The 16,659-nt window shown below is 32.2% G+C and overlaps 1 protein-coding gene across 1 annotated transcript; it reads right to left on the bottom strand.

Moving 5' to 3' along the window:
- Positions 1 to 2,677: 2,677 nt before the first annotated feature.
- Positions 2,678 to 10,892, bottom strand: LOTGIDRAFT_142999 (hypothetical protein; the record flags this gene model as incomplete). The annotated part of the gene is made up of 2 exons (XM_009052898.1): positions 2,678 to 2,940; positions 10,142 to 10,892. Coding segments are annotated over 2 exons (1,014 nt in total), but the record flags the coding sequence as incomplete, so codon positions are not given.
- Between the last annotated feature and the right edge of the window lie 5,767 nt (positions 10,893 to 16,659).

The raw sequence follows: 16,659 nt of genomic DNA, 5'->3' as shown, positions 1-16,659 counted from the left end.
ATGATCTTGCTATAATGATATGCGGATAGTATTATTTAACTTTCTTAAAGGTATTGATAGGTCACGAATGGGGTATGATTTGATCAAAAGAAAAAAAACAGGACATTTGGGCTCAGTATATATGATTATCTTATATAAACAATATTACATAGTTAGACTTATTTACTTTTGGCCATTTTGACGCTTTCAGGCCAAAGTTTCTAATAATATAATAATTGTCCATTATTTATCTCTCATGTATAAAATACAAACCGTGTCGTCGACCTGAATCTTAGCACATCGACGAGTAAGGCCCCCCCACATCCAAAAGAAAAAAGAGGTTAGCCAGGATTCGGTCTCCCACTTAGAAATAACCCCTTCACATACCGTTTACTAGAAATACCACTGTTGTGTAAGGCGATTGATGTGTAATTGCCAGTAATTAAATGTAATTACAGTTGTTCCTCTATTCTGCCAGTTGCACGATCTATTTGCGCCCTAAAAATGTCAGTAAGATCAATATCAAGGTATGGCATTTAAGCAGATTGTAGGACATTTTCATAGTCTACAGCGATTTGATTGGATTGGAAGAGGCCTCGACAGAAAGACTGTTAACATTGTGGCTTTGTGTTCACAGACTTTGATTAGCGAACAATGTATTGAAGTCGCTTCCGTTACAAACTCCCCTGATATTTGCAGTAAACGTATAATTACGAAGTTCATGATAGCTTGACACTGTGAAGATGGTCGTACAAGAGAGTTCAAACAATGATAAAACACATTGGTGTCTGATTAATTTCACAAGGAGGGGTAATATTTAGCCCAGTTATTACCGCTCTTCCACCGACGACCTTAGATGGGCGTACTGTATGACACCCCTGAACTACATACAATTTAATAATGAATATTGTTTATTCATGGAGTCATTCTATTTATTCGTGCATTATATATCATGTTTATTTTTGAGTACTCGACATATTTGTGTTCAAATAGACCTAATATAATTTCAAACAATGGCCTTTCAAACATCGATAGTAATATATTCTGCAATATACCATCGTCAGTCAGTCAATATTAATCTAAATTCATCCTGCTTATTCAATGCACATACAAAACTACACGCCGTTTCTCAAAATATCGTAAATTAACGTACGAGCGTAAACTTTAAAAATTAAAATCTTAAACGGGGCTCTGACCATGTAACCTAACCAAACCGATCACGAATTTAGATGACCGCCATTTCTTGAATCGGAAAATGTGACTCTCATAAGGCTTAGTTGAAATAATTTTGACCTGTCTAAAAAATTCGTCTGATTGAGTTTCGCGTAGTGAGTTCAGATGTCGGTCAACCTTGTTCGTATCAATTTCTACGCAAGAACGACACGTAGATTGGTATATATTGCTAATTTACGCTCCTTTTATACGTATGTTGTCTTCACCTTGTCCGTTCTTCAGTCCTAATTTTGTAGGATTGCCTACATAATAACAGAACATATTGTGTGTTCAAATCAGTAAGAAGGCTTTTCGCAATTTGTGTACCAATAAAAGCAACCTTTATAAATATGGTTATCATTTTAGCTATTTCTGTTCTACAATTATTGATGCATTGCACACTATTTCATCGGCCAGAATAGTTTGTATTATAGAGTTTTCTACAGATTGAATAATAATTCTAAAAATTATATTTAAAATTGTTGAAGCAAAAAATCATAAAACGAATTCAATCATATTTTTGAAAAATTAATTTCAAGTGTTGAATACATAAATATTTTTATTACTTTATTTATTAGTAAAAACACTTAGTTGCATCGCAACACACTATGTGCGTGAGGGTACATGCTCGAATAGTTTTGTTGTCGATTTTAGAGTAAAATCTCACGTGTAGGCCTACCCGCGCTTCAACTAAATACCATCGCATTGACGACAGAATTTTGAAGTCATATTTTTTTTGTCTCGTTGGCGATTGCGTTAATTGATTGACCCTATTCACGACAAGAGACAAGATTCTTCAGAGCCATCATCCAATCAGATTCATTTTCACTTTAATTGCGATTATCGGGAAACGAAACGAAAACGACCCACTGGATATTTTTGTCTCCTCTTGGGCCTGCAGCCGGCCGGTATAGCTCTTGATCAGACACTAATCTGCAACAAAAACTGTTCGTGTGCCCCACACTAAAGACTATCCTTTCACTTTAGGGTAGCATGGGAAAGTACGCCCCTCGAGGCAAGATGGAGTAACTCTAAGGTTAATCATCAGATGGCGTTTTGATGTATACCTTCGTTAGCCGCGTAATCCCCACCAACATCCAACCAGGTTTGTAGCTAATTTGCAGGCCTGCTGAAATTCTTACAGCTAAATTCCATTCCATACGTAAACTCCATTCATTTCATTTCATTACGTCATACATTATGATTGCCTTCATATAACCGAACATAATGGGTGTTGAAATCAGTAAAAAAGATTTTCGCAATTTGAATACATTCAATAAAAGCCACCTTTTTAATAAAACTAACGGATCGGTATAAAAGAGAAATTTCACATTCATACCATTTTTATAAACGCATTTTTTTTACGTCATTTATAGATGATAAAACAATTTCAGTGCATAAATATATTGATCTCAAGCAAGCAGCTGTTATATGATAATAACTGTCGTTCAGAGTCGTATCTATACACTTTATTACAATATTTCCGCTATTTGCCTAGCCTGTAATGCTTAGGGTTTAATTTCCGTGGATGTTCAGTTCTGTTTTGAACAAGTTCCTCCATGCATGAAAATACTAAGGAATCTATTCGTATGTCAAATTTGTTGGCTATTAATTGGTGCTTCAGTTGAAGGTACCACAAATCACCATACGTAAATACGCAAATATTATGAGTATAATTTCCATGGCATCGATCTAATGATGTGATCCAGTTTATGTATCGGCTAAAATAGTTTTTGTCGTCCGGATGACCTAAAATATAAAATAAACATAATCTCATGTTAATTGAATAAAATTGTCGGGGTTATATTATATTATATTATATTATACAATTTACTTTACAACAATCACTAGGCGAGTCACTACAGACTATCACGATACAATACAACTTACTTTACAACAAACACTAGGCGAATCACTACAGATTATAACCTCACGATATAATACAATGTAATTTATAAAATACAATACAACTTACTTTATAACAAACATTAGCCGATTCAATATAGACAACTAATAACTTCACTATATAAAATACAATACAACTTACTTTACACCAAACACTAAACGAGTCACTACAGACTATAACTTCACTATATAAAATACAATACAACTTACTTTATAACAAACATTAGCCGATTCAATATAGACAACTAATAACTACACTATATAAAATACAACTTACTTTACAACAAATACTAAACGAGTCACTACAGACTATAACTTCACTATATAAAATACAATATAACTTACTTTACACCAAACACTAAACGAGTCACTACAGACAACAAATGACTTCACTATATAAAATACAATACAACTTACTCTACAGCAAACATTAGCTGAGTCAATATAGACAACTAATAGCTTCACTATATAAAATACAATACAACTTACTTTATAACAAACATTAGCCGATTCAATATAGACAACTAATAACTTCACTATATAAAATACAATACAACTTACTTTACACCAAACACTAAACGAGTCACTACAGACTATAACTTCACTATATAAAATACAATACAACTTACTTTATAACAAACATGAGCCGATTCAATATAGACAACTAATAACTTCACTATATAAAATACAATACAACTTACTTTACACCAAACACTAAACGAGTCACTACAGACTATAACTTCACTATATAAAATACAATACAACTTACTTTATAACAAACATTAGCCGATTCAATATAGACAACTAATAACTGCACTATATAAAATACAATACAACTTACTTTATAACAAACATTAGCCGATTCAATATAGACAACTAATAACTGCACTATATAAAATACAACTTACTTTACAACAAATACTAAACGAGTCACTACAGACTATAACTTCACTATATAAAATAGAATATAACTTACTTTACACCAAACACTAAACGAGTCACTACAGACAACAAATGACTTCACTATATAAAATACAATACAACTTACTCTACAGCAAACATTAGCTGAGTCAATATAGACAACTAATAGCTTCACTATATAAGATACAATACAACTTACTCTACAGCAAACATTAGCCGATTCAATATAGACAACAAATAACTTCACTATATAAGATACAATACAACTTACTTTACAACAAACATTAGCCGAGTCAATAAAGACAACAAATAACTTCACTATATAAAATACAATACAACTTACTTTACAACAAACATGAGCCGAGTCAATACAGACAACAAATAACTTCACTATATAAAATACAATACAACTTACTTTACAACAAACATGAGCCGAGTCAATACAGACAACAAATAACTTCACTATATAAGATACAATACAACTTACTTTACAACAAACATTAGCCGAGTCAATAAAGACAACAAATAACTTCACTATATAAAATACAATACAACTTACTCTACAGCAAACATTAGCCGATTCAATATAGACAACAAAAAACTTCACTATATAAGATACAATACAACTTACTCTACAGCAAACATTAGCCGATTCAATATAGACAACAAATAACTTCACTATATAAGATACAATACAACTTACTTTACAACAAACATTAGCCGAGTCAATAAAGACAACAAATAACTTCACTATATAAAATACAATACAACTTACTTTACAACAAACATGAGCCGAGTCAATACAGACAACAAATAACTTCACTATATAAGATACAATACAACTTACTTTACAACAAACATTAGCCGAGTCAATAAAGACAACAAATAACTTCACTATATAAAATACAATACAACTTACTCTACAGCAAACATTAGCCGATTCAATATAGACAACAAAAAACTTCACTATATAAGATACAATACAACTTACTTTACAACAAACATTAGCCGAGTCAATAAAGACAACAAATAACTTCACTATATAAAATACAATACAACTTACTTTACAACAAACATGAGCCGAGTCAATACAGACAACAAATAACTTCAGTATATAAAATACATCTTACTTTACAACAAATACTAAACGAGTCAATATAGACAACTAATAGTTTCACTATATAAAATACAATACAACTTACCTTACACATTATAGAAAATAACCTCAATATATACGAAAAAAAATATTTACTGCACAACTAACACTAAGTTTCATATCATAGACTTTTGTTTATTGTAGATTACTCGTGGTTGTTTTTTGAACTTAATACTAACTATGCTAACTTCACCTTATCTTGTATTGAACATTTATCTCTTTATTTGTGACCTTGGCCAGTGCTTTACATAGAAGTTTTTAGGAACTTCTTCACTCTTAACACTAAGTAATTATTGACAATAATTCCACTTCATTTAAAAGTATAATTTACTTAGCAAACACTGGGCGAGAAACTACAGACAATAACCTCATTATATAATCAAATAATACAACAAACAGTCATATTTGAGGGGCCGTTGCTATGGATCCTTACATCATTGCGACATCGGATATATTTAAAATTATATCTAGTGGCCGACGACCATTTGAATCCTCGCTTCATTTTCCCAAAAATCACCATAAACTTTCTATTGATAAGTATCAGACCTCCACGTTATGAATTGTTCAACGAAATAATTGAAGGTTTCTGGTCCTCATAAGTGATGGTATTCTGGATATGGGATCTTGTTACGGTTAAAAGATCACGATTAAAAAAATCAAAATTCAGCATTTTTTGACAAAGCAAGGATTATGTGACTTATTGCATTATTAAAGTTAACAGTTTCATGAAGTTCATAGGGATCGAGTCTCAACGGATTGTTACATGTGTAGATCAAATTTCACAGCTATACCGGTTATTTTTTATGCATGATTAAAAATACAGTGTGGTGAACAATTCAGCCCTACAATTGCAAAAGGCAGTATAGACATTTTTGTACATTTTGAGAAAACTGCACTTTAAACTGTTCATGACACTTACTGCCTTTTTGCTTTGTCACATATTTCCTATATATATACTGCCTTTTTAAATTGAAAATATATTCAAGTTATGAAGTTACTGCCTTTTGTCACCTACTAATCTCAATAAGTATTGTTCAATGAATGTCAAGATATATCCTACCAAATAGAGCTTGAAATCCTGATTCCAAAAGTTTAAAAAAGTAATTATAAGCAAATATTGCATTTTGCCATTGTACGGCTGAATTATAGGCCTACGTTTCTCGAAAGTCCATTTTTATATAGATAGGTTTCTTTACATGGAATCAAAGGGCAGGAGCACGTGAAGCAACTATTACTACAATAACGATGTCAACAATCTGGCTATTACGTTCATGCTGATGAAAGCTACACGAATTTGCCATTCTTGAGCACAAGACTCGATGTGTTTTGTCAGAATTATGACAATGATTTGGTACGCTGTGCACCAGAGCTTTAAAGTTTTGCAGGGGTTTTTTCAAAGTTAAAGCAAAGTTTGTTAATTACAGACAAACATCTTGATGTACATGCAGGGAGGTTCGTCATTCATTTGACCACCCATGCCTTAGTAGTCTACGAAAAATGTATCAGTTAAGCAAAACTGTAATAGTGTTCACAGCTCACCGTCGAAATTTGATTCTTCAAAATCCGTGTGTACAGAATTATCCACGTTAGAAAGTTAAAATGACGACTCGTCTTTTTTGAGACTCTATTATATATAGAATAGGTGTAGAAATACAAATAGATTCGCGTACATTTCTAGTACTGAAGACTATTTGCATATTAAAGAAAACTAAGTTTAAGTTGTCACTAATGGCCAAATATGCTTGTATCACAAAAGGCCTTTCACGATAAGTGACATCAACTAACACAAAGTATTAATGGAATTGCAGGAACCACAGACGGCTGATTGAAAATTGGAATGGTGCAAACTGATGCTATCAGTGTGCCCGATACACATAAAAAAAATAGAACACCTCTTTACAATCCCTTTAATAATGCCTTCAGGCATAGAAAATCTATATAACTATATTAAAGGCATTATCAACATTCAAAATGGTTCAGATTACAACCTATATCTACGATGGCTCACATACCTGAATAGTTCTGTTTTAATATTTCCAGGTCCTTCTACACTATTTTAAAGGAACAGATACGCCATTTTCATTTTTGATCAATCATACTTCATTCTCAGAAATGGGATGTTTTTTTTAGCTAATCAGTAAACTTCATATACGGTAAAGCATCTATATAATTATATGCACCACTAACATGTCACGGAAAAAGGGAATGATTTTTAATACTTTTAAATTTCTTTTCACATTACTTTCTTCTGCCTATTGTACTAAATATTAACACCACTATACTTGTAAACAATACTTTAACCGTATGCTAACGCCGTTTATTGAATAGTAACTTGCTGACTCGATTGCTCCTTGGCAGCTTTGATTGATTTACTTTACAACAAATACTAACCGAGTCACTATAGACAATAACCACACTATAATATAACAATTTACTATACAATAAACACTAGCCGAGTTACTATTGAAAATAACCTTATTATGAAATGAAATAAAATAAACTTAACAACAAAAATAGCCTAGTCACTATAGACAATAACCTCACTATATAAAAATGTACAATGCATCAAACACTAGCCGAGTTACTATTGAAAATAACCTTATTATAAACTAAAATACCTTACAACAAACACTAGCCGAGTTATTATTGAAAACAACCTTATTAAAAAATAAAAAAAAATTACTTCACAACAAAAAAAATAACCGACCCACTAAAAGACAATAACCTCACTGTATAAAATACAATTTACTTCACAACAAACACTAACCGAGTTACTATTGAAAATAACCTTGGTTATAAACTAAAATACAATTTACTTTACAACAAAAAATAGCCGAGCTACTATAGAAAATAATCTCACTATATAACAATTTACTATACAACAAACACTAGCCGTGTTACTATTGAAAATAAACTTATTATAAAATAATAAAAAAATACTTCACATCAAAAAAATATAGCCGACCCACTAAAAGACAATAACCTCACGGTATAAAATACAATTTACTTCACAACAAACACCAGCCGAGTTACTATTGAAAGTAACCTTATTATAAACTAAAATACAATTTACTTCACAATAATAAATAGTCACTATAGAAAATAACCTCACTATATAAAAATTTACTATACGGCAAACACTAGCCGAGTTACTATAAAAAATACAATTTCCTTTATAACAAAAAATAGCCGAGTTACTATTAATAATAATCTTATTATATGATGAAATACAATTTACTATACAACAAACACTAGCAGAGTTACTATTGAAAATAACATTATTATAAACTGAAATACAATTTACTTTACAACAAAGGAATAGCCGAGTCACTATAGACAATAACCAACCTCACTATATAACAATTTACTATACAACAAACACTAGCCGAGTTACTATTGAAAATAACATTATTATAAAATAAAATACAATTTACTTTACAACAAAGGAATAGCCGAGTCACTATAGACAATAACCAACCTCACTATATAACAATTTACTATACAACAAACACTAGCCGAGTTACGATTGAAAATAACATTATTATAAACTAAAATACAATTTACTTTACAACAAAGGAATAGCCCGAGTTACTATTAAAATAATCTTATTATATGATGAAATACAATTTACTATACAACAAACACTAGCCGAGTTACTATTGAAAATAACATTATTGTAAAATAAAATACAATTTACCTTATAACAAAAAAATAGCCGAGTCACTATAGATAATAACCTCACTATATAACAATTTACTATACAACAAACACTAGCCGAGTTACTATTGAAAATAACATTATAATAAAATAAAATACAATTTCCTTCACAACAAACACTAGCCGAGTTACTATTGAAAATAACATTATTATAAAATAAAATACAATTTACTTTGCAACAAAAAATAGCCGAGTTACTATTAAAATATTCTTATTATATGATGAAATACAATTTACTATACAACAAACACTAGCAGAGTTACTATTGAAAATAACATTATTATAAAATAAAATACAATTTACTTTACAACAAAGGAATAGCCAAGTCACTATTGACAATACCCAACCTCACTATATATCAATTTACTATACAACAAACACTAGCCGAGTTACTATTGAAAATAACATTATTATAAAATAAAATACAATTTACTTTACAACAAAAAAATAGCCGAGTCACTACAGACAATAACCAACCTCACTATATAACAGTTTACTATACAACAAACACTAGCCGAGTTACTATTGAAAATAACATTATTATAAAATAAAATACAATTTACTTTATAACAAAGGAATAGCCAAGTCACTATTGACAATACCCAACCTCACTATATATCAATTTACTATACAACAAACACTAGCCGAGTTACTATTGAAAATAACATTATTATAAAATAAAATACAATTTACTTTATAACAAAAAAAAGCCTAGTCACTATAGACAATAAATAACCTCACTTTATAAAATACAATTTACTTCACAACAAACAACGCCCTTTAAAGGGACAGATGCGCCATTATTTTTACCAATCATACCTTGTCTCAGAAACGGCTAAGCCATGTGTTTCTAGAATTATCTGCTGTTGGAAGTTAAAAAGACGAGTCGTCTTTTCTTGAGACACTGCCATATATTGAAAGGACATAAGAAAAGATATTCCCATTTTGAGATATTTTTGAAGGAATTATGCGATTTTCATACAATTCTACTTCTAGCACATGTACTTCTTAAGAATACTTACATATATTCAAGACTCAAATCAACCCCCAAAATGGCACACCTGTCCCTTTAAGTGGTACATATGAAGTATGAAATCAAATTGCAATTTAGTTATTCGAACAGAATAGAATTATATAAGGCTTATCGTTATTCAGTGCATACGGACAAAATAATTCTCCATTCACATAAAGTAAATTTTACTTTAATATAAGCTATCGCTACGACTACATTCGATAAAAAACTCGTCTTACCTTTAAAACCTCCCGGGCTTTTCAATAAAATATTGTGGTACAAATCATTAACTGTAGACCAAAAATGTTCATCCGGACTGTATGTGTCTTTACTCCAATTGAAAAGTTTCTGTACCGCTTTGTTAGTAAAGATGTATTCCACAAATTCTCTGCTAATTGTATTGTACGCAAGACCTTTGATAATGGTCAAATTATACGGTGGGGGCAAAAGCTTTTCTTTGCTTTTATGAATGGTTCCATTAGTTACGACATATTTATGAGAAAATCTTGAGGTTATTCTTTGAGAATATCGCTCGCGTATATCATTCGAACCGTTCATAAGTTTAAGAATCTTCACAAGTTCTGGATTTGACACCAAGGGAAATTCAGACCCAGCTAGGTTAATGTGGTACCTCCATTTAACGAAATGTTTCCGAAGATCAGACAAACAGTTCCAGTCCGCCTGTAGTCTTGAAAATGATGCATACACTACGTTTATGGCTTTCGACACAAGAAAAACGTTGTTAAAACAATTTACAATTGCTTTGGTGGCTGCCTTAAAAAGGGGGCTAGCTTTCTCATCAATATGTACACAGTAAACATTTTGTGGGTGATACAAAGATTTCAAAAGTCTTTCGAATTGTTCAAGATTGTTGTGTATCAAAATGGACATGGCTATAGGAAAATTCTCTTCTTCTGTTGAAACGGGTTTATTTCTGAATCGTCGCACTGATTTATATAAAGAACACTTTTGAGTCATTGCAAGGAAATTTCTCAAAGTTGTTTCATCTTCTATAATGGATGTGTTGAGGCTAGCCGACTTCAACAGTATTTGGTTATTATTTTTTAACAATCTAGGACATAATCCCAAATTGTGATAGAACTCTGTATGTTTCTGATAATTTTCCAGCACTGTCAAAAATGGTATCTCCTGTTTCTTGGTACTTTGTATCTGAAGTCTTGTATTTCCGATAGATCCTTTTGTAGTTCCAAAATATCTTTTGAATATTTGCAGATCCTTCGAGTCATTAACATTGCTTTGTGTTGTTTCTGAATTCGAATTCGTATTGACGTTAATTCGTAGTGGAAGAAATTTGCCATTCTGAGAATATGAATTTTTACTCACCCAAATGAATTTTCCCCTTTTTTCAAAGGAATTGTCCGCACTATTAAATTTGTGTAGAAACTCTTCCGCACTGTTGAAATCTTTCAAGAACTGGTCCGAAATCTTGGAATCCTCTCCGAAAATTTGCTTCTTATTGGCTAATGGATATAAGAATAAAATAAGATACAAGAAAGTCACAATATTTATAATCAAAAGGATTTTTAGTAACCAAACATTTACAGTCATTTTTTAGCATTGGTATAGCAATTTGGTATACAACATTAATCCACACTGCTGTCTACGCGAGGTTATATATATTACCCTAATGCGTTATGAATGCCCTCTTTGCATAATAGACCCTCTATATACACATATAATCAAACCTCGCTCAATAGAGAATGGGTAAGATTTCCATCATAATAGTTTTGTCCATATCGTTGGGGATCATACAAAATGACAGTCAAAATAAGATTTTGCGCCAAGGTCTCTGTTAAAAGGTAACTCTACAATCATATGATCCAAAATTATTCGCGATCAACTCCTTTGTCGGTGAGTCAAGTGCTTAAACAAACACACCTAGTACAAATTTGTCATAGTGGCGTTTCCTTTCGGTAGGGGAACAAGGGGACATATTAGAATTGTTAGCGCATCATGGAAAAAAATAGGAATGCACATGGATTTGTAGGCGAATCTGTATTTAATGAATGAAGAAAATCACACCAAACACACGAGTGTTTCCTTGGTCGATTGTTAATCAATTAATGTGATTCTACAATTTTATTATAAATACGGAACGTTATGTTATAATGGGCATCTTGGATTGACCAGATCACCTATACAGACGGACAACGCCAATGTATTGTAAATATTGTAGGCCTCAACAGTTATTATCAAACGGTTTCAAGTTCTGTTCATAGTGTAATTCCTCACTACTACAATATTTACTATATCCTGATCAAGAACAAATTGGTTAGTAGAAAAGCCGATTTATAGATGAAGGTATTCTTCAAAAAAGATTTCTTGAAATTTTAATGAAATTGCTCTTTGAACCCCAGACAATGTACTTTTTGTTTGTCGTGTATTTAATTGTCATCGAATAACATAGTACATATTGTAACTGCAAATCAATCATGCTTCTTTGTTCAATATCCTATCGTAAACCCTGATCAAGTTAAATAGGCAAAGGTAAGAAAATACATCCTTGTTTGAACGTGTTATGTTTTCAATTATGAGCTTTTACATATTAAAGGGATATTACAGACGTTTGGTAAACTTCCTATGTGATTTTGGGACAAATGCAGTCGGCCAAGTGGTAACCTACTTGTACGTGCAGTACATACCAGTCCGGGGCCATTGCTTCCATACCATGATGCTTAAGTCAGCTATGTGTACAGCAATAGTTCTGTCTCAAACACCAATTAATATTGACTCTAATTTGACTTGAAAACGATATGTTATAGCGTATCTCAATTTATTACATTTATTTCAAACATTTACATGCACTTCGTATCACATATAACGATATACCTTCTATTAAGTTACCTATCACCTTGATCACTCATCATCCTAGCTTTGCAGAAGTTTAAAGGGGCATTATAATTTATCATGAACAAAATTGTATTATTAAAATTGATGTTCCTCTTTCAGTCTCAAACTGGGTCAACATGTGTATATTATTATATTCATCAGTTAGACTGAACAGGTGTCGTGATCAAAAAATAGAATCTCTATATAAGGCATTATGCATTAAACTAAATATGTTTCAAGATTAGGCTATTTGATTTAATGAATTATTACTTAGTTTTATGTATTTATTGGATTATTAAGGATTCTGTTTTATAGTTATGATACTGATGAACAAAGTACCCCTTTTATTTAATGTTTACCAAGTTTTAAAATTTCAATTTTCCGGTCAAACCAGGTGGTTGTATACTTTTAAGTATGCAGTTTGATCTGATTTCGAAGTTTTGCCTTAGGCTCGATATTTTTATTTTTCTACAATTTGGCGTTTTAAAATTCGTACATTAGTTTTCCAAGTGTAACCAAAATACCATAACGACGTTAAAGGAATAGTAACGAGGTTTTCTAAAATTTTTATGCATAACGGAGACACTGATAGCATCACTTTGCACCATTTCAATTTTCAATCATACGTCTGTGCTTCCTGCAATTCAACTAAAACTAAGTGTTTAATGATGTCACACCCGCGAAATTTGATTGTATAACATAAGTGCAGGGGTGGGGTCATAAAACACTTAGTTATAGTAGAATTACTAGAATAGTGCAATTGACGCTATCATTGTCTTCGATACAAAAACAAAATTTAGAAAACCTCTCTACAATCCTTTTAAAATACTTAGGTAATCTTTATCAGAATATATGTTTATGTAAACTCTGTCCTTATACGTAAACCTTTAAAACTGGTAAAAAAAAAAGTGTAACTTTACACTCTAACGGGTGGCAACTGAGCTGCCACTTGTGGAAGTGTAAATAAACACTATATAAGACGTAAAAATGAACACCTTCTTAGGTATATGTGAAACCTTCAAAGTGGGAAACTTCCAAATACATTATTTTATCTTATATAATGTGTAAGATAGACTTCTGGATATGTGACATTACCCTAGAAAAGTGTACTTTGTAAACGCGTTCGATTTTTAGCTCGTAAACACTCAATAGGCACAATTCTGGATGGATTTTGACGAAACTTAGGGCGAGTGTTTGTTATCACTCAAGGATGAACCCTATCGAAAATGAGAAGAATCGAAAAATATTTATGAGTTATTGCCCCTGTTCTCAGAAACGCTTTCAATTTTTAGCTCGAAAACACTCTAGAAGGCACAATTAAGTTAATCAAGAATTAGAAACATGTAGTATTGCGCTTCCAGTCACGAGTCTCCTCGCAGCCGAGATCCTTAGGACCAGGGATGACAGGTTAAATGTAATAACCTACATAGACTTAGAAAGATGTGTTTTACCTGTATTGATGTTCCTGTGATTTACCTGTATTGATGTTCCTGTGTTTTACCTGTATTGATGTTCCTGTGTTTTACCTGTATTGATGTTCCTGTGTTTTACCTGTATTGATGTTTCTGTGTTTTACCTGTATGGATGTTCCTGTGTTTTACATATATTGATGTTTCTGTGTTTTACCTGTATTGATGTTCCCTTTGGTTTACCTGTATTGATGTTTCTGTGATTTACCTGTATTGATGTTCCTGTGTTTTACCTGTATTGATGTTCCTGTGATTTACCTGTATGGATGTTCCTGTGTTTTACATATATTGATGTTCCTGTGATTTACCTGTATTGATGTTCCTGTGATTTACCTGTATTGATGTTTCTGTGATTAGCCAGTATTGATGTTCCCTTTGGTTTACCTGTATTGATGTTCCTGTGATTTACCTGTATTGATGTTCCTGTGATTTACCTGTATTGATGTTCCTGTGTTTTACCTGTATTGATGTTCCTGTGTTTTACCTGTATTGATGTTCCTGTGTTTTACCTGTATTGATGTTTCTGTGATTTACCTGTATTGATGTTCCTGTGATTTACCTGTATTGATGTTCCTGTGATTTACCTGTATTGGTGTTCCTGTGTGTACAAACTATTTCACCTTCTGGACAAGACATACAGTATGACTCAGAATTATCCCATTTCTTTCCAAGAATCCCGTATTATCAAAAAATATCAAAAAACGCCAGTGGCGTGCGCAGGATTTATTCAAAAGGGGTCGGACCGTAATTCGATTGCAGAATATAGCGGTATGAGAAAGTTTCAGTTGAGCTGGTGACAACGTATCTTTATAGCTCTCAGAAATATTATAATATGAATATTATATTATTATATATTATATTCTTGCATGTTACTGAATTTTCCAGTCATCCAGTGCGAATATTCGAACGATGAAATTCGCTACGTGTGCCCCATCGTAACGACGCTTCTGTGAGTGGGGCCCCAAAACGAACGATTAGTCTTCCTGTCACTCGACCATAAATTGTTCGAATAGTGCGCAAAATTTCGGCACTTAAATGTTCTCGGATGCCAAATTGTGCCTATCTAACGTCCATTACAGACACTCTACTCAACCAAGCTTGACCAATGACCATTTGGAGGGGGGTGGGGGGGGGGGGGATATCATGTGGATTTATCGGATTATATAAGGATCCTGTTATGTTATATTTGCTTGTCAAAAGTAACTGGTTTCTTTTCAACCACCCTAGTAACTATTTAATATATAATTTTATTCCTTTAAAGCATAAATGAATACTATTTGCAGGTAGGTATTTAAACTCTATTTTAGCTGAGAGTATATTGTCAGAAAGTGTAATTGGACACCATTTAAAGGTTCACTATATGCTGTGAAAGGAAAATTGAACACACGTTAAGGACTGAGTGGCAAGTGAGCTGTCATTTCTACCGGTATAAATAAACACTTTAGCACTGCAGGCTCTTATTTTAATTTCATGCAGGTGCAGCCCTCTACCAATAACATACCTTCCACCCTTAGCAAACACAATTTATTTATCCTCCATGGGCCCATTTGTGCTATAATTATTGACAATTCAACGCGTCTCTCTGCGAAGATTAATTGTTATAAATTATGAAGAGTGCATAAATATAATAGTTCTTTTAAAAATTACTTTATTATTTAATAATTATGTAAATTACAGTAAAAACATGGTCATGTCGAACAAAAAGAGTGGTGTACCATACTAGGGTTTGGTAGTCTGAGGTCAGAGAAGAGTGGTTTAAAGATTATAGGGGGCGAAATGGTGTAAAAATTGAATATTTTTGTCTAAAATAAAGACCTTCCCCATCCATGCTTTTTGTGGGAAAATTAATTTCCAGTTTCAGCAGATGTTTTACTTGAGCACATCAATTTAATATTGTTTCCATCAAATCGTTTTTTTTTCTGGTCTTATTCACAGCAAACAGATTCCTTTTAATCGGGCATTAGTCGCAAGATTTCTGGTACATTGAAAATCTTTAATCAAGTAAATCAACAAGTTGATATCAGATTAAGATTAAGATTAAGGGACAGTTTCGCCATTTTGGGGGGTTGATTTTAGAATATATGTAAAAATCTCCTAATGTACTAGAAAGTACGAAAATCGCATAATTCCTTTAAAAATACTTCAAACTAGGAATTTTACTCACTAATTCTACATCTATTTTTTCTATTTATCACAGAGTATCTTAAATTGACGAGTCATTTTAACATTCAAACACAGATAATTTTGGACAAACATGGATTTGAAGGCTCAAATTTCGACGGTGAGCGGTGAACACTATTACTGATTGGCTTAGCTAGAAAATTCCCATTTCTGAGACTAAGGTACGATTGGTCAAATAAAATGGCGCACCTGTAAAGATTACCTAACTCAATAACATGAGCATTCAATGGCACTTTACACTTGTACTGGCTAGTGCT

The sequence above is a fragment of the Lottia gigantea genome (assembly GCF_000327385.1).
Source record: "Lottia gigantea unplaced genomic scaffold LOTGIsca_190, whole genome shotgun sequence".
NCBI classification, from domain to species: domain Eukaryota; kingdom Metazoa; phylum Mollusca; class Gastropoda; family Lottiidae; genus Lottia; species Lottia gigantea.
Note: the sequence above shows the minus strand (reverse complement) of the source record. Positions and strands in the feature narration are given on the sequence as shown.